Source organism: Hyalella azteca, unplaced genomic scaffold, assembly GCF_000764305.2.
Source record: "Hyalella azteca isolate HAZT.00-mixed unplaced genomic scaffold, Hazt_2.0.2 contig8388, whole genome shotgun sequence".
NCBI lineage: Eukaryota > Metazoa > Arthropoda > Malacostraca > Amphipoda > Hyalellidae > Hyalella > Hyalella azteca.
This window is the reverse complement of record NW_025938483.1, coordinates 78,812-104,444: the sequence shown is the minus strand read 5'-3', so window position 1 is coordinate 104,444 and position 25,633 is coordinate 78,812. Positions and strand designations below refer to the sequence as shown.

Genomic DNA, 25,633 nt, shown 5'->3' with positions numbered 1-25,633 from the left:
CAGTACCGTGACAGCAGTCGTGTGACAGTACCGTGACAGCAGCCGTGTGGCAGTACCGTGACATCAGTGGTGTGGCAGTACCGTCACAGCAACCGTGTGACAGTACCGTGACAGCAGTCGTGTGACAGTACCGTGACAGCAGCCGTGTGGCAGTACCGTGACATCAGTGGTGTGGCAGTACCGTCACAGCAACCGTGTGACAGTACCGTGACAGCAGTCGTGTGACAGTACCGTGACAGCAGCCGTGTGGTAGTACCGTGACAGCAGCCGTGTGGCAGTACCGTGACATCAGTGGTGTGGCAGTACCGTGACATCAGTGGTGTGGCAGTACCGTGACAGCAGTCGTGTGACAGTACCGTGACAGCAGCCGTGGGGCAGTACCGTGACAGTATGCGGTCGTTCACAAACATCCTTCGTTCGCGAAGGATTGACATGTTTGCGGCACCGACAGCACGGCGTCTGCTGCAGAGCTGTTGTTGTTGGTTCTCCTCAGATGTGTTCATGGTTTTATTTGTGAGCTATTTTCAGAAAAAGCATTAATTTTTATTGGCAATAGTGGGCCAGTTTTCCTGCTAAAATATCGCTATCGTCTCCTGGAGAAGTGAGTGAATCTAAACCACTTCCAATGATAATTTTTATTAAAAAAATTCATCTTATCCCGAGCATGTTTCCTTCGCGCTAAATATTGTTCTATATACCAAACACTTCAGGACTTCTATGAATAATTATCGGAAGGAAAAAGCAACACACGTATGCTAAATTTGAAAGTGGTCTGAATTCAGTCTTTACGCCCATCGGCTGTTCTTCTAAAAAAAAGTTCTACTAAGTCTCATCATTGGATAAGTTCGTGCGTTGCGCTTCCACCAAAAGTTTCATCCCAGTTTCGTGAGACGGTATATCTTACGGTGAGTTCTACCATACCACGACACTTCTGGTTTTGAAGTTTTGACCACCGCCTCGAGAAGAGGCTTTTAGTTTCATTGAGTCTAAACGCTTTTTGATTGTTAATGGGATTTGAGCGAAAAGTTCACTCCCTCCTCTACGGTCTGTACTCATGCAAGCAGGATTTTTTGAGAGTTTGAACCTCGTGTCATTTCATGGTATACTTTATAGACGTAATTTTGATAAACTGATATTTAATCAGTGAAAATATATTGATTTCTATCGAGTTGAAATATATCACATTATTCTTAATACGATGTTATGCGAAAAATATCCAAAAATGAATAGAAATTTCCCTTCATTCAATGAGGGTCAATAGGCACTTTCATCTGATATGTATAGATGGCGTGCAATTTCCATTGAAAGTACGGATATTAATTAGACGGAATTTGAGGCAATTTCCTGCTTGCTCAATGGCGTTGGATAGCGATAATATCCTGGAAATTCTTTTTCGTTATCCGCTCGACGTTATTTTAAGGCAAGACTTGTCGCGTTGCATGCTTCTTTATCAAGCCATCTTGTTTTACCGGGGATGATCATTGATCAATTCCCATGAAGATCATCAAAACACTTATGAAGGCTTGCTAATGTGTGCTTCAACTGAAGCGAAATTGCGAGGAAATACTGATAATAGAGTTAGTAGTTCAAAATTTAGTTATTAGTTAATAAATTTCCGGTGCTTTTGTGAAGAAATTGCTTTCAGAAAATAAGAAAATATTCAAAATTGCGTCGATCTGCCCAGCAATGTATGAGAGCAAGCTCTGTACTTTGGTTCCATCTCGTCTACCTTTGCATTACCTAATTTCACTATCATGATTATTTTGGAAGATAAATTACTTCCAACTAGCAGATTTAGACTTCCAAATGATATATGTAACGAAATTTAATAATGAAATTACAAGTTTAGGCCTACGCCTAGCCAGCGGCTGTATTAATTAACGCAATTCATATTCATGCCTCAAGTAATTTATTTTTATTGATATTAACCTCGTTAGTTGTGGTCTACTTGCAAAGCTCGGCGGCCGCCGGCATGTGGTCACGATGAGAGGGGCGCAAATTAATAGCGCTTGCATCACGCAGACTCTCGTACAAATAATATTGTTTCCAATTATTTTCTGTGAAACAAAACCTTAAGATTATTTCTCTGAGAAACCGAATATTTACTCTGCATTCTATATCCAAGTATGAATGTCACCGTTTGAGCCGCTGAATATTGGGTGATGGCTTGCGTTTTCATGACATGTCATGTTGTAAGTTCGGGGCCACTGGTTCGTGACTGGCCTTTTGCTGTGTGTGAGCCGTGGACCATGTCGAGTGCAAATTCGTCCAATCCTGAAGCCTGTTTACTAAGGAATTTATATGCAGGCTATCATAGGTTTACGTGCGGCTTACGCATACGGTGTTCGAACACCAAAGCTTTTCGAACACCGTCAAAAAGTTTGGTTTTATATATAAGTGTCGGCGTCGAAGAACTGGACAATGCTGGCGATTTTTGTAATATTTTTGCTTTGTCTCTTGGACATCTGAGATCTGGCCTTATGACCAAATCTATCCTAAACTGACGTTGATGCTGATTAGCTGCTAAACATCGACCTCAGCTGTGTGACACAGTAGCTGTGTGACACAGTAGCTGTGTGGATGTGTCTGTTATGCAACGCGTTTATACTTCGAGCGTCAGTAATGCCTTTTTCACTTATCACAATGAAAGCTTTTTCAAGTTCGTGGGAAAACTTTTTTACTTAACCTTTGATAACATAGCGCAGTTTTTGCTAAAATTGATTTATGAAGACATTTTTATCGTGAGTTAGATCCAAACTGCAAGAGTTTATACCATTTGCTTGCAACCATAATTGCTGTACAAAAGAACCCATTTTGGTTATTAGATTAGATTCTTTTCGCTGATCTTTGAAGCAAAATGATGTTTGTGCTTGAAAAAATCTCGCAGCAAAAAAGTTGAAATCCTACTACTCCCGAAAACATTCAAACCCCAGTCATGGGGATTAAAAAATAATCGAAAATTTATTGATTTCCATTGGAACTTCAGGCACTGTCCCAGAAATAGGTTGATGGATTGCTTTTCATGTTGTGTCTCTTGTTAGAGACCGTGTCCTGTTTACGATAGCTCTGTCGTGTCCAGCATGAAGGTGGACTTCGACGTCTAAAATCAATCGTTCTCTGATTGATTGAGTGGAAGAACTCGGTTCCTCTTTCCCTCAACGTGTCTGATATAAAGCAGTGGTCCAGCTTTTGGCTCAGATCCAGCCAACTGAGTTGGTTGCAATCAACTCGCTTCTGAAATTACACTGCATCTTTAGGCCGGACTCCAGCGCCCAGTGTTGTACCTCCAGGAGCTCGGCTCACAGCCTACCGGCCTCCTAAGAATTCCTTCTTCAATTTCACGAACAATTAAATTGACGCATTTGCTGGGCACTGCGCTTGCTGTGGTGCTGCGCTGCGTTGTAGCGGTGCAGTGCTGTGGCTCCGGTTCTGTGCTTTGGCTGTGATACTGTGCAGCGGCTGTGGTGTTGCGCTTTAGTGGTGTTGTGTTATGGCTACGGTGCTGTGGCTGTGGTGCTGTGCTGTGGCTACAGTGATGTGTTGTGACTGTAGTGCTGCAATGTAACTGTATGTACGGGGTGCTGTGCTGTAACTGTGGTGCTGTGCTGTGGCTGTTGTGCTGTGCTGTGGCTACAGTGATGTGTTGTGACTGTAGTGCTGCAATGTAACTGTATGTACGGGGTGCTGTGCTGTAACTGCGGTGCTGTGCTGTGGCTGTGGTGCAGTGCTGTGATTTGTGTGCGCAAGCATCCCAGAATCCTCTCAGCTGTTTTCATCTCAACGCTGCGAATATTTTACGGTGAAGAACATTGCACGATCTTGGAAGCTTGTCGATAATTTGAATTTGAGGTGCAAGATAGATTGTGGGGTGAGCGTCAGTCATTACCCCCACGTAAGCAAGATTGGAAATGAAATGAGACTGGTACTGGGAACATATTGCAGTTTAAATTAATAACGAGGTGGTCTTTTAAATCGCAAAATCTATGACATCCAAAATCGTAGATTTCGCCAATAGTTTTTAAGACTAGTTCTCGAACTTTATTATGCTGATGTCCGTATCGTACGGTATATTTTTCGGTAATTTATAGCTATCTATCGGTTTCCTGCTGACTTGGGGTTCTGCCTATCATAACTTCATAATTTTTTTCAATCTATTCCAAGTTAAATTAGAAAACTTCGTGGCTTGGAGCCATCAACATTTATATTCACTGAATCTTTGCTTATATCAACAGTTCTGTGAGTATAAGCTTGCAACCTGAGCACCGCTATATATAGCAGCGAACAGCAGTTATTTCAGAACGAATATTTTGTTCTATATACGCATATACGAGACAGCGTTCCATTGATTTAGGTCATTTATTCACACGGCTCTACATTGCGTTATAGTAGGCCATTAGTAGGCCTATTGCTCAATTGTCTGTGACTCGCAGTGCATATCTAGGGTCGTCAGGTAAGCTATTCACGTGTCGCGCAGCAAACAAATGATAGAAGGATGAAATGATAAGTGCTCCCAAATAAATATTCTTTTTTTTAGAGTGCTCATGAAAGCTGCAATACTGCGCCGTTTTGGCCAATATTTCGTCCATGAACCTGGCGAAGTTTTTTTCAACTTTCGGTCCGGAATGACTCGTAAAACGAAGCAATAAATGACCCATTCAATGATGCAGTAAACATCGTGGTAGTGACCGGCAATTGCAGTGCTACTCTGCTGCTGCCATTTGCGTATGTTTCTGGCTTGTTTACCTGAACGGTCACGAAGAAAGTTCTCCTTTTCAAATGTTTGAAATACTTTATTAATCAAGTGAAGCTAAAATGGAATATGGTTCATTTCTGCAGATGAGTTCATGTCCTCAAATATCGGCCTTATTCTCTTACAAGTTTAAAATTTCCGAATGAAATCTAACTTTTTTTCTTTACTTCTAGTCTCAAACCTATTAAACACGAACGTCCCTTCGCGCATCAAATGATATCGTCTCTTATGAGACGAGAAAAAATATAAGTTGAAAAAATAAATTTCTAAAATATTTATATATATACATTAAACAATTCGGTAAAGAAAACCTGTACGCATATTTCTTTACCGTGCAGGTTTGTATGTAGGCTCTTTGCTCAATTTGGTGTGTGTTCATCGCAGTTTGTTTCTTACGTGGGAATGAAACGATGTTTTGTGTCGCTTATCAATTACTGATTCATTTCAGCATGAAAATTATTTGGTTTTAGAGGATGATTTCGAGAACTGAAAACTCGAAATTTTCAGTTGATGAACTAGCTAAGCGGTCATCCTAACGATGGACAATATATATCTGCATACAAATATCGTCCTAATCAGAGCTAAGCAAATGAGGTATTATCATACAAAGAATATCGTCCTAATTATAGATAACCAAAGTACGCATGTGCACCTCCCTTCTACATATCGTCCTAATTATAACTAACCATAGCACGTATCTGCATACAATTTTGCTTCAACTCGGCCAGATAATTCATTTAAATTTCACGTAGTTCCTCCGACTCGAGCTGTAATTTAATGGATGCAACAACGCACTTGCTATGAGCAGGGGTGCCGGCCTTTGCACCACTAAACTCGACTTTATTTGCTCTGGACCATTAAAAAGCTCTGTTCAAACCAGCGAATCAAAATTAGTGGAACTTTGGATACTTTTCACTAAGCGTTAAATTGGGGGTTAATTTTTTCGCGTGTGTGTTGCGGTGCCAAGTGATTTCAAATTAATTAAAAGTTTAAATTCGAAACATAACAAATGTTTTCATATATCAATTATAGTTGCCGAAACACAATGATATAAGTGGAGCAATTTTTGAGAGTATTTGAGAATGAGTTTCAAGATAATTTCAACATCCCTTTAATTTTTTAAAATATGGCTCATTTTTATTGCAATTATTATCTTCGAAAGAATGTATGAATTATTTTCATTCGTTTTAATGAATTATTAGGAGGTGGGTTTCAATTATTATGAGTAGGTTTCGTTCATTGGTCACGTCTTTACAAGCTACCGTACACGCCCGCATGCAGCACACAAATTAGTTTTTATGAAGGACGAGGATTGCGGTAAAAATCTACGCTGAGTTTTTCCTGGTCCTCAATGCTGTGCAAATCCGATCACAGGTTTTGCAAAGGTTTATCTCCCGCGCCAATTAGGATTGTAGTCAAAAAGTTTCCACAATTAGAGTCAAGTTGATTGCCAATAATTATAGTATGGCAGCTCCACCGAACATTTCTTTTCGGCGCCAATTGTAGCAAGCTGCAAAAATATTATTTAGGCCTCGACCGTATTTGATCAATTCACTACACCTCAGCAAACTGTACTATACTGTTTATACCAACAATGGAAGCCAACTTAGGCAGAGTTGTATCAACATATTATTCCCTTATAACTTATATACTCATAGAGGTTGATACAAGTTACTTCAAGATTTCAATTTGCGTGTTCAGTTGAAGCTTTCAGTTGAGGATGTGGAGGCCGGCAGCGCTGCATCTCCCAGTTTAATCCTCTTCATAATTTCGCCCTCGGGTTGCAGTGAAGTTCCCTCATTCCCTCTTGGATTCTAATAGTAAAAAAGATTATTTACACTGGGAAGATTTTCACTCTTTAGGGCAGAGTAATGTCTTTCAATTTGTTCTTAAAATGTAATCATAAGATTGACGTAGGGAAAGCTTTCATTCCTCAAATAGTATGCTTTGCTGTAAATTCTGCAAAAATAAAATGACATTTTATGTATATTCTTTCCTTTCATTCCTCAACTGGCGTTCCTTTCATTCCTCAAAAAAAACTTTCTATCCTCAATAAATTCTTTAATTCATAATAAATACTTCCATTCCTGAAATAGTATGCTGTGCTGCATATTCTACAAACATAAAATTACAAGGTTGAGCTCGTAATAACAGATATTCAAGTGTGGTACTTTATGAAGATATGGAAGATTATCTCAAATACGTGATGACTCACACTCCACACGCACTTCAATATGAACAAAAAGTAAAATTCAAGGTCACTATGCTACCAACAAATTTAATTAACTGCCGAAAAAAATACTGCATGATTTGCCCTTTAGATATTATTCGATGTCTATTAAAATGGGGCTGTACGCGCGATGCAGACGTTGTATATAACTTTCATTTATATTAACTGCATAGCTTTTCGCGGTCCCAGGGTCTCACTGATCTCAAGTTTTAAGGTTGTCTTCCCGTCTAAATTTTAGCAACTTCTGCACGTCTGCCCCCAAACTTCATCCCAATTCCAGCGATACGAAAGAATATAAATAGTCTCCGAAAGACGGATCTTTCTTCCTGATGCGCTGCGTCTCCTTGAAGGCTTTCCCGGGTTTTGTTTTCGTCAACTGGAAATCTTATAAAATCTGATGAAGTCTCTGACTGAAAACATAGAATGGTCTTTTAAATTTAAATTTTAATTTTACATAACATAACATAGCGATGTCAGCGCTGAAGAGTAGGCCTGATTTGGTCTGTCGCCGATTCATGTACTTTTCGTGTATTTAATTTTCATGCTGCGAGAATTGGCATTGTATTTTGACGTTTTATATTCATTTGTTTTCAGATTAAAGCATGATTTCAGCCGCTACAAATCTAGTTTAGATCTTAGCGTTCACTAGGAGAAAAAAAGCGTGATGTTTTGGCTAATTTCTGCCAAGAATCAGAAAATGTTTTTGCGTGGTATCCACACAAACAATTGAAGCTTTCAACGATTACCATTTTCCAGGTTATTGTGATGCAGTGCAGCGACAGCAGCAACAATGTTGAAGTCCTCGAGTCACAGCCACGTCCTTTTCTTGGTGCTCATCCTCCTGGTCGGCGTGACGTGGTGCTTACCTTCGTCTGTAGGCCCCAAACTTGCCGAGAACCATCAAACAATTTTCCCCACGGCGCCACGCACCGAGGATCCGTTCAATAAACCAATCGAATATGCGCGGACGCTCAGCGCCCCGGATCCCGGGCTTCGGACGCAAGCGGAGTCCGAAAATACGCGTGAGATTCGAGACGCTAAGCTGGAGGGCATTTCTCAAAGCCGTGCTGAACAGACAAACATGGCTGAAGTCGAAAATATGAAATTTTATAGTAGCGTTCGTGGGAGCCGTGAAGCTTCAATCAAGAAGGCATTGGACGATGTTGTGATGAACACCATCGTTCCAGAGGGCAGCACAGACCAACAATTAAACACAGCTTCTGAAATTTATGGCAGCAGTAGTACTTTGAGTCTGACGAGCCAGGCATCAAACGTAGACGTCTCGACAACTGGAGAAGACGTGTTTATTTCATCTGAATATTTGATGGACACGAGGCTGCCGTCTAAAGAGATGATAGATGTGAGCGTGCCGAGGAATTTCACCATAGGATACCTCACAGGATCTGAACGGCTTCCTGACGATCAGGAATACAAGAGGCCCGGACTTCTTATTTCCGGCGCACTCACGCTCGCTCTGGACGAGGTAATTGATTCTTATATTTAGTTTAATTTTTTATTTGTATTTTTTTTCACAATATCCTCATTATTTTTAAATTTTGGTATTCATAATCGATGCAATTTTGTGATATGTGAATTTGACCTATTGGTTTTCAAGTTTTCCTGAAGCTTCCTATATCGTCCAATTAACTCCATTTTTGGCTCATTAGAAACGAAATATTTTATTATTTAATAATTTAAGTTTTTTTCTGCTTTGGATATTTTCAATTTACTTAAAAATTTTGTAAAGCAGAATGAAGGAAGAGTAAAGTTATTTCAACAAACGTTCATGATAATTAAATTTACAATGAAAACCAAAGAATTTAAACCTACCGTTAAATTCAAGTTTTGTGTTGTGATAATTTTTCTGATAATTTTAATGATATAATCGGCCTCAATATAGTGACTATTTAAATAGATATTGAATTATCAGAAACTGCGATAGATAACTCAGATTCTCTATAATTAATCATTGTCATTGATAATTTCTGAGATCGTACAGCAAATTGTAGATGGACCGACTGAAATTGACAGCGACTGGTGAGATGAATAACTAACACCCGCTGATGTGTGGGCGCTATATATTCATCACACTTCACCCATTCTGTGTGAAAGTCTCTGTCTCTGGCAGATCAACAGCAAGCACCCGCTGGTGTGTGGGCGCTATACATTCATCACACTCCACACATTCTCTGTGAATGTCTCTGTCTCTGGCAGATCAACAGCAAGCACCCGCTGGTGGGTGGTCACCGTCTGACGATGCAGGTGGCAGAGACGTACGGACGGGAGCGGCACAGCATCCTGCAGACGGCGCGTCTCTGGACGTCCAACATCTCTGTCTACATCGGCCCCCAAGAGACATGCGTGCACGAGGCTAGGATGGCGGCGGCCTTCGGCCTGCCCATGATATCTTATGTGAGCCTCAGCCTTCTCTGATTATGTTCATATTGGTATTAGGTTTTGCAATGCCATTATTTTAAATTGCTTGCAGTTGTCTTCTATTTTTAAGTTAAGAATTTTAAAAATCTATCGGTCTTGTCTGCATAACAACAATCTTAACTGAAAGATAAAAATATAATGGATTCCAATTTTATTTATTAAGTGGTTCCAATGTTAAGAATGAAAATAATATTATAATTAATATTGAATAATATTATATTGTGCATGAATCTCATTTATGGTAATTTTTCTATTTTGCATGGCCTTTAACACGTTGAGCGCAACACGACCATCCGGTGCTTCGTTTGTAAAATAAAACATAATATCTAAAAGAACCCCAAAATTGGTATTCTTGCCATTCGTAGCACATCGTGTTGTTAATTTAGTATAAAGGCTTGAAATAATAAAAATGTGTTTAAATATTTTATTTAAATACCAGAAAAAGCATATTTTTTATTTTAAATGTGAATGTTCTATTAGTACCTAAACAGAACAGCAGCAGCGGCAATCGGCAGTTACGGGAATCGTTTAATTCAACGTGTTGTATTTAACACTTACGATATCATTATTGCTGGATTAAATTAAAATATTAATATTTATATGAATTGATGTCTTACTATTACTTTCAAGATGGCTGTAATATAACTGTCTGACTTTATATAGAAGAAATTGAGTGTATAGGTCACTAGTGACGCAGTTGTGGCATTGTGAGGTAAAGACCTTTGTGCTGTCAGGTTTTTTCTTGTCTTCGGTAAATATCAACGAGCTGATCCTTGCGTTTTTTGTTGGTGCTCCAATGATACACATTCATGCATGAAACCGGGCTGTCTGAATATCAAATTTATATTGTGAAATTTACGAAGCTGACCTAGCGTGTTATGGAATAGAAGTTACTCCGTATAATTACCCTATTGATAATATGTTACCTGGAAATAGCCGCTTTATTTGGCATCGCTCGGCAACGCATGTTCTTATAGGGACGCAACCTACGGTTACTGAAAACGTATCACGGATACCATTATTGTACATTACCTCCTCAGGGCATGGCATCATGGATACCATTACTGTTTATTACCTCCTCAATGCCTGGTATCATGGATACCATGCCAGTGCACTCTCCCTTCTGTTGACGGTATCATGGATACCATGCCGGTGCACTCTCCCCTCTGTTGACGGTATCATGGATACCCATGCCGGTGCACTCTCCCCTCTGTTGACGGTATCATGGATACCATGCCGGTGCACTCTCCCCTATGTTGACGGTATCATGGATACTATCACTATGTGATACTGTGCATTAGGCAATTAAATAATGAAAACATTATTTTGTTTTGATCGAAATTGCATGTATTAATCAGGTGTTAAATTGTGTCGGTTTATTACCTCAGCATTTCCAGATCTCTTGCTATTTTTGATAACCGTTAATTCAGTTGAATGATTGACGTCATTTGTTTGAATTACTGTATTTACAGCCATAACTGAAAATTTTACTGTTCTCGACTCGACATCAAACTAAATTTTAATTCTACTTTCCAACACAATCTGTGAATAACCCATAACTAAGGTAATTTTATATATTTGCTATCGAAAGCCTTTTATATACTCCCGGAAGAAATTTTTGTTCACTCTGAGACACAAATTAACACATAAGGAGCGCCAGAGCTTTGAGTTCTCAAGTAGTCGTCAAAATGCCAATTTGTGTTAAACTTGAGCAATAAAAAGCGTCTTAAAGTCTTTGTGTGACTGTCGTGTGCGAGAGTGTCGGCCCTTTAAACTTTAAAGCGGGACTACGACAACAGCTCTGAGCCACCGAGCTCCTCTGGATCAACTTGTACTAAATTCATATAATTTTACCCATTGCGTTAAATTTATGCAGCGTGAAAATCTATTTTCCACTACTAAATCATCGATTCTGTGATTGTCATTCAGCGCTGAATGTGAACTCCTTCAGTGAAAGCGACGAAGAACTGTAAGCATAACATTGCTCTACATGCGTGATAGTCAAATAAGAATGAAATATTCCGGTGCTTCAAGAACTTCTGGGAATAACAAAAGCCTCAATTATATTCTTCCTATTCGATTCATCTTGAAAAATACTGTTTGGATACGAGAAAAGTTTGTCTGGTGAGAAAAACAATGCATTGTACGGCATAAATTGGCATTCTAAATTCTCTCAAGTCGTTTAATGCTTCAAAGAATCTGTTTCAATTTCCAATCCCTGTTTGCTCCTGAAAGAACCCTTTTTTTGAGGTAATATAATAGCTTCAGCGATCGAGAAACTTTTCCGCCGAACTTAAGGGCGTGAGTTCTCTCCGCCTACTTGTTTCTCTTTTATTTGTATTTCTTTCTTATATTCTGGCAATTGATTTTTAGGGAGAATAAACATGGTTGTATGCTTTATACATGGTTGTATGCGGTATACAAGGTTATATGCTGTATACAAAGTTGGATGCTGTATACAAGGTTGTATGTTGTATACAAGGTTGTATGTTGTATACAGGGTTGTATGCTGTACGCAAGGTTGTATGCTGTATACATGGTTGTTTACTGTATACAAGGTTGTATGCTGTATACATGGTTGTATGCTGTATGCATGGTTGTATGCTATATACAAGGTTGTATTCTGTAAACAAGGTTGTATGCTGTATACAAAGCTGTATGCTGTATACAAGGTTGTATGCTGTATTCATGGTTGTTTACTGTATACAAGGCTATATGCTGTATACATGGTTGTATGCTGTATGCATGGTTGTATGCTGTATACATATGCTGTATACAAGGTTGTATGCTGTATACAAGGTTGTATGCTGTATGCAAGGTTGCATGCTGTATACAAGGTTGTTTACTGTATACAAGGTTGTATGTTGTATACAAGATTGTATGCTGTATACAAGGTTGGATGCTGTATACAAGCTTGGATTCTATATACAAGGTTGTATGCTGGATACATGGTTGTATGCTGTATACAAGTTTTTTTCTGTATACTAAGTTGTATACATTGATATAAATATTTTCTTAAGCATTCTCATATGATTGATCCTTATTATAGATTGCATTATTGAAGAATATATCAGAGTTGCACGGTGCGTTCAGGGCTCCTGAAGTCCATAACAAATATTGGGACCTGCGCTCAGCTGAGGGCGACTCTGAGAATAGGAATTATTCTGGGGCTTGCAGACAATGCAGGGGTTATTTGCCTCTTATTTAATGCGAGAGAGATTGTTCCAATGTGAACAGAACACGAGAGAAATTGTTTTTATGAGAACAGAACACGAGAGAGATTGTTCCAATGTGAACTGAACACGAACGAGATTGTTCCAATGTGAACAGACCATGAGGGAGATTGTTCCAATGTGAACAGAACACGAGAGATATTGTTTTTATATGAACAGAACACGAGAGAGATTGTTCCAATGTGAACAGAACACGAGAGAGATTGTTTTTATGTGAACAGAACACGAGAGAGATTGTTCCAATGTGAACAGAACACGAGAGAGATTGTTTTTATGTGAACAGAACACGAGAGAGATTGTTCCAATGTGGATTGAACACGAGAGAGATTGTTCTTATGTGACCAGTACACAAGAGAGATTGTTCCAATATGACCAGAACTTAAGAGAGATATTTCAATGTGAAGAGATGTTGATCATGTTATAATGTTTTAATTTCCCTTTATCGAACTCTTTCTTTATTTCTCTTAAATAGAAGTTTCCTTGTTTCTAGCAGAAATATCTAAATTAATATTTTTCCCTGTCACACAAAAATTTAATTTTCAATTTTTCTTCTTGTTTCACGCAACGACGCAGATCTGTGCTGATTGAATTCATTATTCAGCGGAGCGCGTAATGGTTTCATCTCATCCCCGCAGTACTGCACTCACCCGCTGACATCTGACAAGTCGCAGTTCCCGACGTTCGCGCGCACCCGCCCTCCTGACATCCAGATCAGCAAGTCCGTGGCAGCGCTGCTCAGGAGATTTCAGTGGAAGAAGGTAAGCGAATTTTATTTTCCATCCAAAAAGTCTAAAATAGTTTAACGTACTCCAGTTTAAAAACGGAAATAAAATGTGCTGCGACATGCAAAATTTCTAAATTAGTTTCGAATATTGCAGAGGGAGATGATTAATAACTTGGGCTAAGATTGGCAAAAATCTTGGATTAATTTCCCGTATTTGTCAGAGTTTGGGCGATACAGGTAACAGCCTACAGTAGTTTACTGCAGGACGCATGTTCTTCGTTGTCAGGTTGGGAAAAACTATTTGGTTTTGGTGTGAGAAAATTAGATTGAATCATTTGAATGAATCATGTTTGGTGTTATAGTTCGCACATGCGATTTTATCTTAGTTTTTGTTAGCATCGTGTAATTGTGTCTGGTGCTAATATTACTAACAAAAAGTAAGGTAATCATGACGTTTGCATGAAGCTTATCCTCGTTGATACGTTTAAATATAGTTCATTGAATATTTAAGTGAATCACTGTTTAGAATAACAGATATTTTATCTATTCACCTTCAACTGATCATGTATCCAAATATATTCGACCAAAGAATTGCTTTGGTTTAACGTTTTAAGTAATTGAATCGTCGAACTGAGCGATTTATTTTCCTTCAGTTGAAAACTCGCCAGAAAATCTGGGAGTCGCCTAATTTGTTGTGGTGCTCCTTAATTGCCACCCGGAACTGCTGAGGCTCCATGGGGCGGCGGTAATGGATTCACGGTCCACTCTCTCGCGCGAATAATTGATCCTTTCAATTGCAATGGGAACTAATAATGCTAGGGAGCAAATAATGCGTTGGACTTAGGGAGCGAGAATATCTTGGTGGCCGAATATCCTTTATTCATTTAACAAATCTTGGTGACTGTTGAATTGCTGGTTCTCAAAAGCACTTTTCTTGTATATTTCGTTTGCCTGAAGCAAGCGTGTCACCGACATTTTACTTTAGTTCAGTTTTAAAAATAGCTAGAGTTTCAGTTGCGGTGTTGCTCTATAGTGAACAGAAGGAAATGTTTGGTACGTGTATTTTAATTCTGAAGATCCGTGTGGCCTAGCTAGTATACTTGACTATTTTCGTGTTATATTTTCGAAATAAATTTTTTCACTTCTCGATCATACCTTCTGTGCAATCCTAATTTTATGTAGCTATTTTTTACCTTTGTATATTGTTTCGTTTACAGAAACCGATTTTATTAAGAAAAGGAAACAAAAAATCGTGTATTCAAGTCCTTCGACAAACGAATATACGTAACAGTGACTGAATATCATATATTCTTGTATCAAATCTTGGTGGCGAATATCATATATTCATCTATAAAATCTTAGTGCCGAATATCATATATTAATATATCAAATTTTGGTGCCCGAATATCATATATTCATTTATAAAAGTTTGGTGGCCAAATATCATATATTCATCAATCAAAATCTATGCCCGAATATCATATATTAATATATAAAATTTTGGTGCCCGAATATCATATATTCATATTTCAAGTCTTGGTGACCGAATATCATATATTCATATATCGAATTTTGGTGGCCGAATATTACCCTGAGAATAGCGGTTAATTTTTCGAATGAGGCTTCCTGTTACCGTGAACATTTAGTATCCTTAAGAACGTTCATTCTGTTCTTACAAGGAATAAAACAATTTAAATCAACTTGTTTGCTAATTTAAATATTTTTCATGGAGAAGGCTGAAGCAAAGCTTGTCATGAGGATAACTTTTCGTAAGGGTTCATATGAAAAGCAAGGGTTTCTATTGGAGGGATTTTATTGAAAAACGTTTAATTCGTTCTGAAGTTTATGCTGTCACTCCGCCTGTATTACCTGAGGCTTTGTAACTGCGATTTTGTTTACATTCCTGCCTCCTCACTTCTTATTACACTCAATTTTTCTAAAAATATTTCTTCTTTTTATCCTACTGAGAGAACTCTTTTAAACACTTCTCCTGTTGACTTCAACTCTTAGACTCATGACCTCAAAAAGTTACTTGCACCTCATTGCTGTACTAATAACGTCAAGAGGTTACTAGCACCTCATTGCTGTGCACCTGACATCAAGAGGTTACTAGCACCTCATTGCTGTGCACTTGACGTCAAGAGGTTACTAGCACCTCATTGCTGCACGAATAACTTCAAGAGGTTACTAACACCTCATTGCTGCACTAATAACTTCAAGAGGTTACCAGCACCTCATTGTCCTGCGTGTCACGCATGTCTCTGGAGCAGGTAAGCTTCCTGTTCAACGCGTCGCCAGAAGAAGGGTTCGGGCGCGTGGCGGTGACCATCAAGCGCGTGTTGGCATCACGCAACATCAGCGTGGTGGTGCAGGGTGCGTGGCAGGAGACGTATCATCACGGCTACGGCCCCAACCCCTTCATGCAGCTGCTGCGTGACACGCAGAACCACTGCCGCAGTAAGTATAACTTACTTCTGTTTTATTGTTGTAGGGATACCTGAGGTTTGCTGATATTCAGCTGTACTGCCGCTGTCTGTATCATTTGTGTCTCTTGTGTGCTTTCTGAGTATAGTCAGGGTTTAGTTAGTATCACTTGTTGCTGTTTAAGTGGTGATACGTAATTAAGGTTTAATGATAACCAGCTTATTACGGATATTCGGCACCACTGCCGCAGTCTGATGAACTTGCTTCTGTTTTATGTTTTTTAATGATATTTGAGGTTAAGTTGATATTAAATGCAGCTGTTTATGCTTTTGTGGTGAAAGTTAAGGTTAACTAATATTGAGCTCTATACGGATGCTTAGCTGCATTTCCGCAGTCTGTATCACTTGCATCTGTTCTCGCTTTAATTGCATGGCACTTTTCAAGTTCCCTAAGAACACCGTTCTATAAACTGCTGCAGTGTGTACATCAGACAACTTTTCAAGTATCGTTTTCATATTCAGCATTACCAATAGTATGTGTTCAATGCTCATAGTACATATTGTTGTCAGCATTTACATGTGTACAGTATGTATACATACTCGTTATGGTAAATATTCTTGTAGTCAAAGCTCAGGATATATATTACATGGGTCACTATCAAATTTTGTTTTTACTTGATCAATTTGTAGATGTGAAACCAGATATTCATTAGAATAATAACTTTCATAATTTTCTATAGGTGTTCAAACTGCGCATATTTGCCATTAATGCTCTCGAAATTCAGTCTAATGTCATTCTTATTCGTCCTCACCAGCAAGTTACTTTTCTTATCATGACGTAGAATTAAATTCTCATCGTTATCCGGGGATTTCTATGTCACAGCGTCGTGTGTGATGAATTTTGTGATGAATGATGGATGGCCAGGGAGGCCGCGTCATGGTGGGAGCTCATGATTGCATGACTGTCACATTATATTGTTGGAAATTAGTTGCAAATATTATTGTTATATATACATATATATGTATGTAATATTACATGCATAATAATTATTAATTATTATATTTCAATGAGGCACATACTATGTTTCAACGAAATGCCATTACTTACGTTTTATCTTCGAAGTTTCGATTTAACAAATCTGATAATTTAATTATTTTTAAACGAATATGATTGCTCATAGCTAATAAAAGTTTCTGGAATTTTACTTTTAATTAAAAGTAACCCGGGCATCATGATTTCTTAAAGTAAATCAACATCTCTAGAGTCTCACGGGCCGGAATTTCCTTTGCATTTTTTATTTGCGCTAGCCCAGGAAGAATAATACGGGTAATTTGTTATTCGTTGAGTCTCATCAGGTTAAGAATATACAGGATAAATCCCAAAAATTTCCTCCGACTTCAATCGGCCCCGAGAAAAATTTTCAGTCCACCAATATGTTTTGCCCACCAATAAAAAATCGGACTTCATTATTGGACATTAACCTAGGCCATTACTACGAGTTCATCTCTTACAGTTTACTTGGTGCTCGGCCATTACTACGAGTTCATCTCTTACAGTTTACTTGGTGCTCGGCCACTACTACGAGTTCATCTCTTACAGTTTACTTGGTGCTCGGCCACTACTACGAGTTCATCGGCCTCATGACGTTGATGGAGGAGAAAGGCCTCTTCGATGATGGTGAGCGTTTGCTTATTAGTTTTTATTTTTCTACAGTCGGCAGCATTAGAAATTAGCTTGTACATTTTCACCACTGAATTATTTCAATATTAGATTTTAACGCATTGATCTTTTCACTTATGGGGCCGGTGCTCCAATAATATCTTATTTGAAACCCCATACAAATGGATTCTGCACCTGAAACCAGATAAATTTATTGAATTGAAGTCTCTAAAAAAGTTCAATTATTGCAACGCCAGTTGTGTTCGGCTAAACTGACCCAAAACTTGACCACTCTTCAGAAAATTTTCATATAAGTCCTTTTTTTAAATGAAATAATAATAATAAATTCGCAAGATTGTAATTCCAGTCACCAATAGTGATGAATTCCTTCTTAATGACGAAAATCAAATTCCGTTAGAGATAAATTTTGCATTGCAATCTTGTGGAAAAAATCGAAATTCATATACCGTCAACTCAGGCCAAAAGATATAATTGTTAAGCTGAGGACCTCTTTTAATAGCCTTTAGGTAATCTTATTAACTGTACACATCAGGCAGGCGTTGACGACCAATCTTGCTGCGTAAGCTTGCGTCATTAGGCAGCGTAGTTACGCTTGATCGGCTAAACCTAACCCAAATTCGGTAATTTGAATAGCAGTTGCGAATTAGATCCTGTTGATACTTTTCGCGTATTTTCTGAGGAAAATATCAGTGATGAATGCGAGCTAGAAAAAACTGTAGCGTTTCAAAGCTATGAATATGGAAAAATCGCTGAAAGGATTTTCGTTCGAAGAGGGGAGATGGTGCACAAGGGAGACGGTTTTATATTTGCACAACGATCTAAATGTTTAAAATCAATCTTCGAATGAAGCATATAATACTTCATTTCAGACTTATTTAGACAAATTAATTGAAAAATAATATGACTATGTCAGTAAATTACAAATTATAATCATATGACCATATTTACTTGCACAGCTAGAACTCCTGACCGCATCTATGTTTCCACCACAACTTAATTTCCCTTCACAACTGTATTTCTTCCCTCAACTTGATTTCCCCCAAAACATGATTCCCACCCACAGCATGAATTACTCCAAATCTGGATTTCCCTCAAAACGTGATTTCCCCCAAAACTTTATTTTCCCAAAAACTTTATTTCTCCCAAAACTTGTTTCCCCCAAAACCAGATTTCCCCTCACAAACTAGTTGCCCTAAACAACCTCCTAAATCTCCTCCTAATGAGACGCCTGGTTTTTGCCAGAACTTCTCATGGAAATTTTGCGACCCAATTTCGTTCTGTCGAGCCAATTTGCTGGAAAATTTAGCGAGATTCTGCGAAATTTGAAGCTTCATACAAATTTCTCTGAAGAATCGAGCAACAGGTCCCCTGAACACCGAGCTGCAGGTCCTCTTAACACCGAGCTGCAGGTCCCCTTAACACCGAGCTGCAGGTCCCCTTAACACCTGTCTCTTATACACATCTAGATGTGTATAAGAGACAGGTGCGTACCCTTGCTGTGAGTTATGCGTACCCTTGCTGTGAGTTGTGCGTATGTTTGCTGTGAGTTGTGCGTATGTTTGCTGTGAGTTGTGCGTATGTTTGCTGTGAGTTGTGCGTACCCTTGCTGTGAGTTATGCGTACCCTTGCTGTGAGTTGTGCGTATGCTTGCTGTGAGTTGTGCGCATGCTTGCTGTGAGTTGTGCGTACCCTTGCTGTGAGTTGTGCGCATGCTTGCTATGAGTTGTGCGTACCCTTGCTGTGAGTTATGCGTACCCTTGCTGTGAGTTGTGCATATATCATGGCAGATGGACAAGCGAGTGACATAAGTCTGCCAGTAATAAAGATTTATAAATATATCCACAGTTTATTTCAGAGCTAAATTAAAAAGTCTACGGATTTGTTGCCAGTATTTAAGTATCCAAAATTGTACCCAATTGCTATTGTACATCATTGTATATACTATGTCATTGCTATTGTATATCATTATTTATTGTATGCCATTGCGTTTGTACATCATTGTATATTTTATCTCAATGTTTTTTGAATATCATTAAACATGATAATCCTTGCAAACATCGCTTCAAAAATGTTGAATATAGTGATTAACCACGGCTAATATTGCACCCCCCAGGTTCAGCGAGGCCGTTCTTTGGCATCGATTATTGGCGGGCTCAATTCTAGAGGCCTGCTGCTCTGTGTGTTGCTTCAGGAGACCACGGAATTATCAACATTGATATAGTCAAGACATTGAATTTTTTTCTTGTCATAACAGGCGAATACTTCGTGGTGGGAGTATCGTTGCAGCAATACAAGCCTGACAAACCTGGTCTTTATTTACGGGACTTCCTAAACGAACAGACCGACGAGACTACGCAGCGGTCTTATCGTCACTTCATCGGTGAGTGGACGCGAAACTTCTGAGTCAAACTCATCGTAATCATCATACTCTTCATACTCATTATACTCATCATATTGAATTTACTTTTCCTTCAACATAATAGTTGTACTGACTTCATTGATCTTCAATCATCTAAGTTGAACGATTGTTTAGAATGTGGAAGTTCTTCAATCATCTGTACGCTGTCTTAAAAACATTATATTTTATACAGCCATTCTAGGCTTGCAATGCGGTTAAAAGTTTTCATACTGAACAATAAGTGTATTAATAATTATTCCTAGTAGTCAACTATACAAAACAAATGATTTTCTTGAACAATGCATATGAATTCACTTGTTTACTCACCATTTATCATTCATATATGCCAATTTATGTGCTCGACACCCGCTCTCTTATAGCGCTGTCCTCGGACTCGAGCGCCGATTACGCAATATGGAAATGCTCGCTTCGAACGATTTTCTCTTCATAATGTTTTGGTGCTCCGCATTTTCCGAGGGAAATCGAACACGATCGCGACGAAACATTATTGAAATAATTTCGTAAATGTCTGGCATCATTTACGTGGAGCAGCCGTTATCCAATGCTTGAAACAATCATCGGCCAAGCTGCAATCGCTAATTTTCTGATAACTTTTATTATATCGAACTAGATACAATAAAATATTTTATGTAATAAAATCTCTCATTTTTATGATATCGAACTAGAAATAGCAGAGAATAATTTCGAAAGTTTTGAAAAGGAAGTCTATCAATGATCTACGATAACGGCCTACACTGTTAGAAAAAACGGTGAAAAAACGGTCCCACTGGCGTTCTAGTGGCCGGTGGCCCCGTGAAAATAAACTGTTTCGCCGTTTTTATCAGATGTTTTACGGATTTATAGTGTTAAATTAGAATAAAAACGGCGACACGGTGTTTCTTTCACATGCTGACCGGCCATTGAAACGCCGGTATAATACCGTTAACGGTAATTTTTCTAACAGTGTATGGTCAAAAATGAGCGGCAATACTTCAATGGGTGCTCAAGATTGCATTATTTACAATTGCATTGTGTCGTGCAGCAATCATTCTTAGCTCGTAACTAAAACATGAATGCATAAGCTCCTGAAAGTATACATACATAACCTAAAGTACGGAAAGCTCTAAATGAAAATGGAATAACTGATACAATGAAAAATGAATAAATTTATAACATTCCCTAACAATGGTAAATGCTTGGTAGGAACTCATGCAGATTTAACAAATTGATTTACTTAACAATTTATTTGTTAATTAAATTCATTAACTTAGCAGCAACTTGTTTCCTTTGATGAGAGTTGCATGAATCATTTGACTCTAAAGCCCTTTGGAAAAATGGCAATTTTGGTTTTAATTCTATCACAAGAAGTCATTTGATTCATTCGCGTTTTTGGTACGAGATGTCGAAGCATTTGCGAAGTTTATTAGCAATGTAACGTAGGATGTCATCGCATTACTATGAGCTTTAAGTACGAAAGCTTCGGAATAAATTCGGCTCCTCATCCCTCATAATTTTACCCATTGTCTGGTTGCCACACCTTCTGTCACCACACTCCCTGTCACCAGCCCATGTCACCAGCCCCTGTCACCACCCCTCCTGTCACCACACTCCTTGTCACCAACCCCTGTCACCACCGCTCGTGCCACCACATGCACCCTCTGTCACCACCCTTCCTATCACCACCTCCCACAGGAGTACTCCCGTCACCCCCCATGGGGATGGACCAGTTCGCAGAGAAAGTGAACGACTACCTCGAGAAGGCGCCCTTCTGCCACCCCAACGCCCTGGGCAGAATGGGCGGACTTAAGCGGGTCAGTCACACCTACTGAAATAATGTCCCATTATTATTATACTTCTTCATTACATATCTTTATACCTAGTATTTTTTTATTCTTTTTGTACGATACTAAACGCCATCGAATTATTATTATTATATATCTTTTACAACGAGACCGAGTTCTGGTCAAGGCTTTTGTGTTACTGGTTCTTCAACACTTACGAGTAGTTCTGAAGAAACGAGTCAACAGGCAAAGTTACGTTGTCACGCACTTCTTCCTGGATAGATTAGGAATTCTCCTTTAATGCAGTGGTATTACTAGTCCAAGGTGCAGTGGTGCAGTGCTTTAAATAACCTCGGTGCAGTGGTTTAAATAATTCTGTTTTAACTAAATGAAGATTTAGCCTCGGTATCTACAAACTTCTGCACAGATACGAGCGGAGGCGGCGTATCTGTACGACGCCGTGTACCTGTACGCCGATGCCCTGAATGCGACGCTGAAGGCAGGGGGCGACCCGCACGACGGGCAGCTCATCATCGCACACATCCTCGGCAAGACCTACAAGTCTGCCATGGGGTGAGCCTAGACGAGCAGTAACTGACGCAGTCTTGGGCAGTAAAGTCCCACAGTCAGCGGGACTGACGCAGTCTTGGGCAGTAAGTCCCATAGTCAGCGGGACTGACGCAGTCTTGGGCAGTAAGTCCCACAGTCAGCGGGACTGACGCAGTCGTGGGCAGTAAAGTCCCACATTCAGTAGGACTTACGAAATCGTGGGCAGGGAAGTATCTACTGATTATCTTCTATGGAGCTCATCTATTGGTCATTCAGTGGACACCGAGAATTTCGAGACATTTAGTATATGATTTCAATCTTTATAATACGTCATGCCATTCATGGTCATATGTATAGATGATAAATAAGTATACGTCAAGGACATTTGAGTATAAAGGGGTTCTTCCTCCGCACGAATTGTTGGTTTCATGGAACTCACAGTATTGATTTTTAATTTCTTATTTCATGTAAATTGATCTCAGAGAATAAAACAAAGATATTATTCCGACGTCGCATCGCGTATCTTTGAGAACATATTGCGGGGCTATTTCAAATGATGGACCCAATTTAATAAATTCATATTTATCTAAGTATAAATTCAATATGAATAATTTATACATTAATGGAAATAGAAAGAGTCAAATTTGTTACATATTTGAAAAAATAATTATAAAACATTGTTTAAAATATAAATTTTGAGTTCATAAATAAGTACGAATATATTAAATTGGCTCCATCATTTAGAATAACCCTGTATAATTTTAATTATTATATATTAAATTCAAAAAATATTTGAACTGATACGACGTGCGCTCTCTTTATTTATTTTGAAATCAATCAATTTGCTCCGTTCCGCTAACGATGACAAGCGCAACACATTAAATCATAATAAACCATATTTTGGAGCCGTCATAAGCCGTCCTATAAACCATATTTTATGAAGCTTTTTAAACGAGTCCCCCTTTAATTGATTGGAATGAGATCGCGAAGATATTGCAATTTGAAATATGCGTTTAATCGATCTTAATCCAAGTATGCGATCAATTAAATCCAGACGTCGTTTTAACGCGTTTCTCTCTATTAAACGTTCGAATGAGATTATTAAATGTGGATTTGTTGGGATACTATTGAATTGTTTTTAATATTGAACAGTCAAAGCAATTTTCTTGCTAGAAGAACATGGCTACTGTTTCATTAGCCTGTAATTTCGAATTACTATATTGACCAAAAAAATTAATTCCGACATCACCATGTCGCTTTTACGTTTTCTTCACGGTAGGTACATTGTGTTTGTTGTGGATGTTCAACTCAGGTACACATCTTACGTGTGATGTGTCCCTCTCAGGTACACATCTCACATGTCTCCCTCAGGTACACATCTCACATGTCTCCCTCAGGTACACATCTCATATGTCTCCCTCAGGTACATGGTCCACATGGACGACAGTGGGGACGCTGAGGGCAACTATACCCTCATAGGGCGGCGCCCCGACCCCGACCGGCCCGGACAGTTCGGGCTGTACCCCGTCGGCGTCTTCCTCTACAGCCGCGAGAACCACGGACTGCCCGTCAGTTTAGTGATATTTTAACAATTGTTCAATAATGATATATTTGGTGAATAATGATATCTTTGTTGAATAATGATAGCTTTGTTGAATAATGACATCTTTGTTGAATAATGATATCTTTGATGAATAACAATCACCTTGGTGAATAACAATATCATTTATGGAGAGCAATATCATTGGTGATTAAAAACATCACTGGTAAATTACAATATCTTTGGTGAATAACAATATCATTGTTGAATAACAAAGCATTCTTATCAATCGCCTGCAGTGATATTCATTGTCTATAGTGTTATTCAGTGACTACGATGTTATTCATTGACTGCACGGACATGTTGTTCGTGGTTGTGACGTGATGCCGCGCCTCAAGGCAATTACCGTGTCATGTGCTATGAGTTACTATAGATAAACTGCCGAAGTGTAGATCATCCCTCAATATTTCACGAATCTTAAAATTGAAATGAATTTATGAATCTGAAATTTTGACAATCATTTCGTAGTTATCATCAGACTTTAAAAAACGAGTATCAATGTGTTTTCAACGTCTAATTCGACTAATTTGAAAAATAAAATTTTTCATAGTCAGTATAGCAACTTCCGTTGTAAAAAAAGAAAATCAGATAGGCCGTGACATTTAGGTTCGATGACCTAGAAAGAGAGCTTCGAAAGGGATAAAAAAGGAATAGCCTCTTCAGTGCAACTTCCTCTCCTGAAACTCAATCTCGGATCAAGGTTCAAATTTTATTTTTCCTGCCTATAGCCATGGTCGGTAAGGCATCACCAATGGATTGCCGAGGTCCGGAAACCAAGCGAACTATTGCTCATATTGAGACGCGACCGACCGTGATTTTTTCCACCCTTGATTCGCTTTTCAATCTCGGACGGCTTCCGAAAAGCACCGATCCTTCACAAACTAAATTTTTTTCGTCGAGAATTCGCGTGCAACGAAGACTTGACATTTATCCTGGCGTTCCTGGGCCAGAATGAGGCGAAGTTTTACAGTATACATAGTTAACTTTTTGTCTCGACTGTTTGATGATTAGAAATTAAGTTTAATATTACAAGTTGAAAACAGGTTTGTGTGAACTTTATATACGGTGGTGTAAAGTGTCCTAAATTACGCAATAAATTTTAAACTGCCCTAATTTAAGCAACTGCGACTGATCCATCACAAGATCTTCTGGTTTCAAGTCTTGTGCGATCGTTTCTTCACGGAAAAAGTCGTTTTGAAAGTCAAGAAATTTCGTCTTTTAAAATCAACCGCTCCGTGTTCCCGCTTCAAAAAGTGTGCACCCAAGCTTGATGATTGCTGAAAATGATGATTGCAAGCTTCTTTCTTGTTCCAATGTTACAGTTCTTGATGTTGCGCAATTGTTATTCTGGTGGGGTTTCCGGGGGAAGTAAAAAGAAAAGTGTTTGGTAATAAGCAAGTCAGCCGCAATGCATTTGATGGCTGAGCGACCAGAGCATTCTTTAGGGTATATGTCTGTAGGTGGAGCCCATATGGGGCCAGAGAGACAATGTCGCTAGGGTGCAGACTTGCGTCATTTTTGAACTTTTATGCCTGCACGAATTGCGGATTGCCTATTTTTCGGAAACGATATTAATGTACGCGTTTATATGATAATCTTTTTTTTAATTCATTCTATTCATTCGTGTAACTTTTTCTGGTCGTGATAATGAAGTATTGAGAGTTTTTCCAGTAGGCTTCTACGATCCATACGGTCATTCCTGAATTCCTCATGGGGAAAACTGGGGCCTCATTTGGCTTAAATTTCTCCATTTCCCCACTGAAGGGGATGCGGGTTTAGGGGGATAAGGGCTAGGGGAATGAGGGAGAGGACACATCCTCTGCCCATG

The 25,633-nt window shown here is 38.9% G+C and overlaps 1 protein-coding gene across 1 annotated transcript in view; it reads left to right on the top strand.

The window, feature by feature from the left end:
* The first annotated feature begins 7,744 nt into the window (after positions 1-7,744).
* LOC108675320 (guanylate cyclase 32E-like) overlaps positions 7,745-25,633 on the top strand; it is a 43,495-nt gene continuing 25,606 nt past the window's right edge. The window contains exons 1-9 of the mRNA XM_047881616.1: positions 7,745-8,463; positions 9,195-9,392; positions 13,285-13,407; positions 15,644-15,830; positions 17,397-17,474; positions 19,732-19,857; positions 21,568-21,686; positions 22,084-22,229; positions 23,629-23,773. Coding sequence (XP_047737572.1) covers positions 7,771-8,463; positions 9,195-9,392; positions 13,285-13,407; positions 15,644-15,830; positions 17,397-17,474; positions 19,732-19,857; positions 21,568-21,686; positions 22,084-22,229; positions 23,629-23,773 — 1,815 coding nt within the window. The 5' untranslated portion in view covers positions 7,745-7,770. The remainder of the gene's footprint in view (positions 8,464-9,194; positions 9,393-13,284; positions 13,408-15,643; positions 15,831-17,396; positions 17,475-19,731; positions 19,858-21,567; positions 21,687-22,083; positions 22,230-23,628; positions 23,774-25,633) is intronic.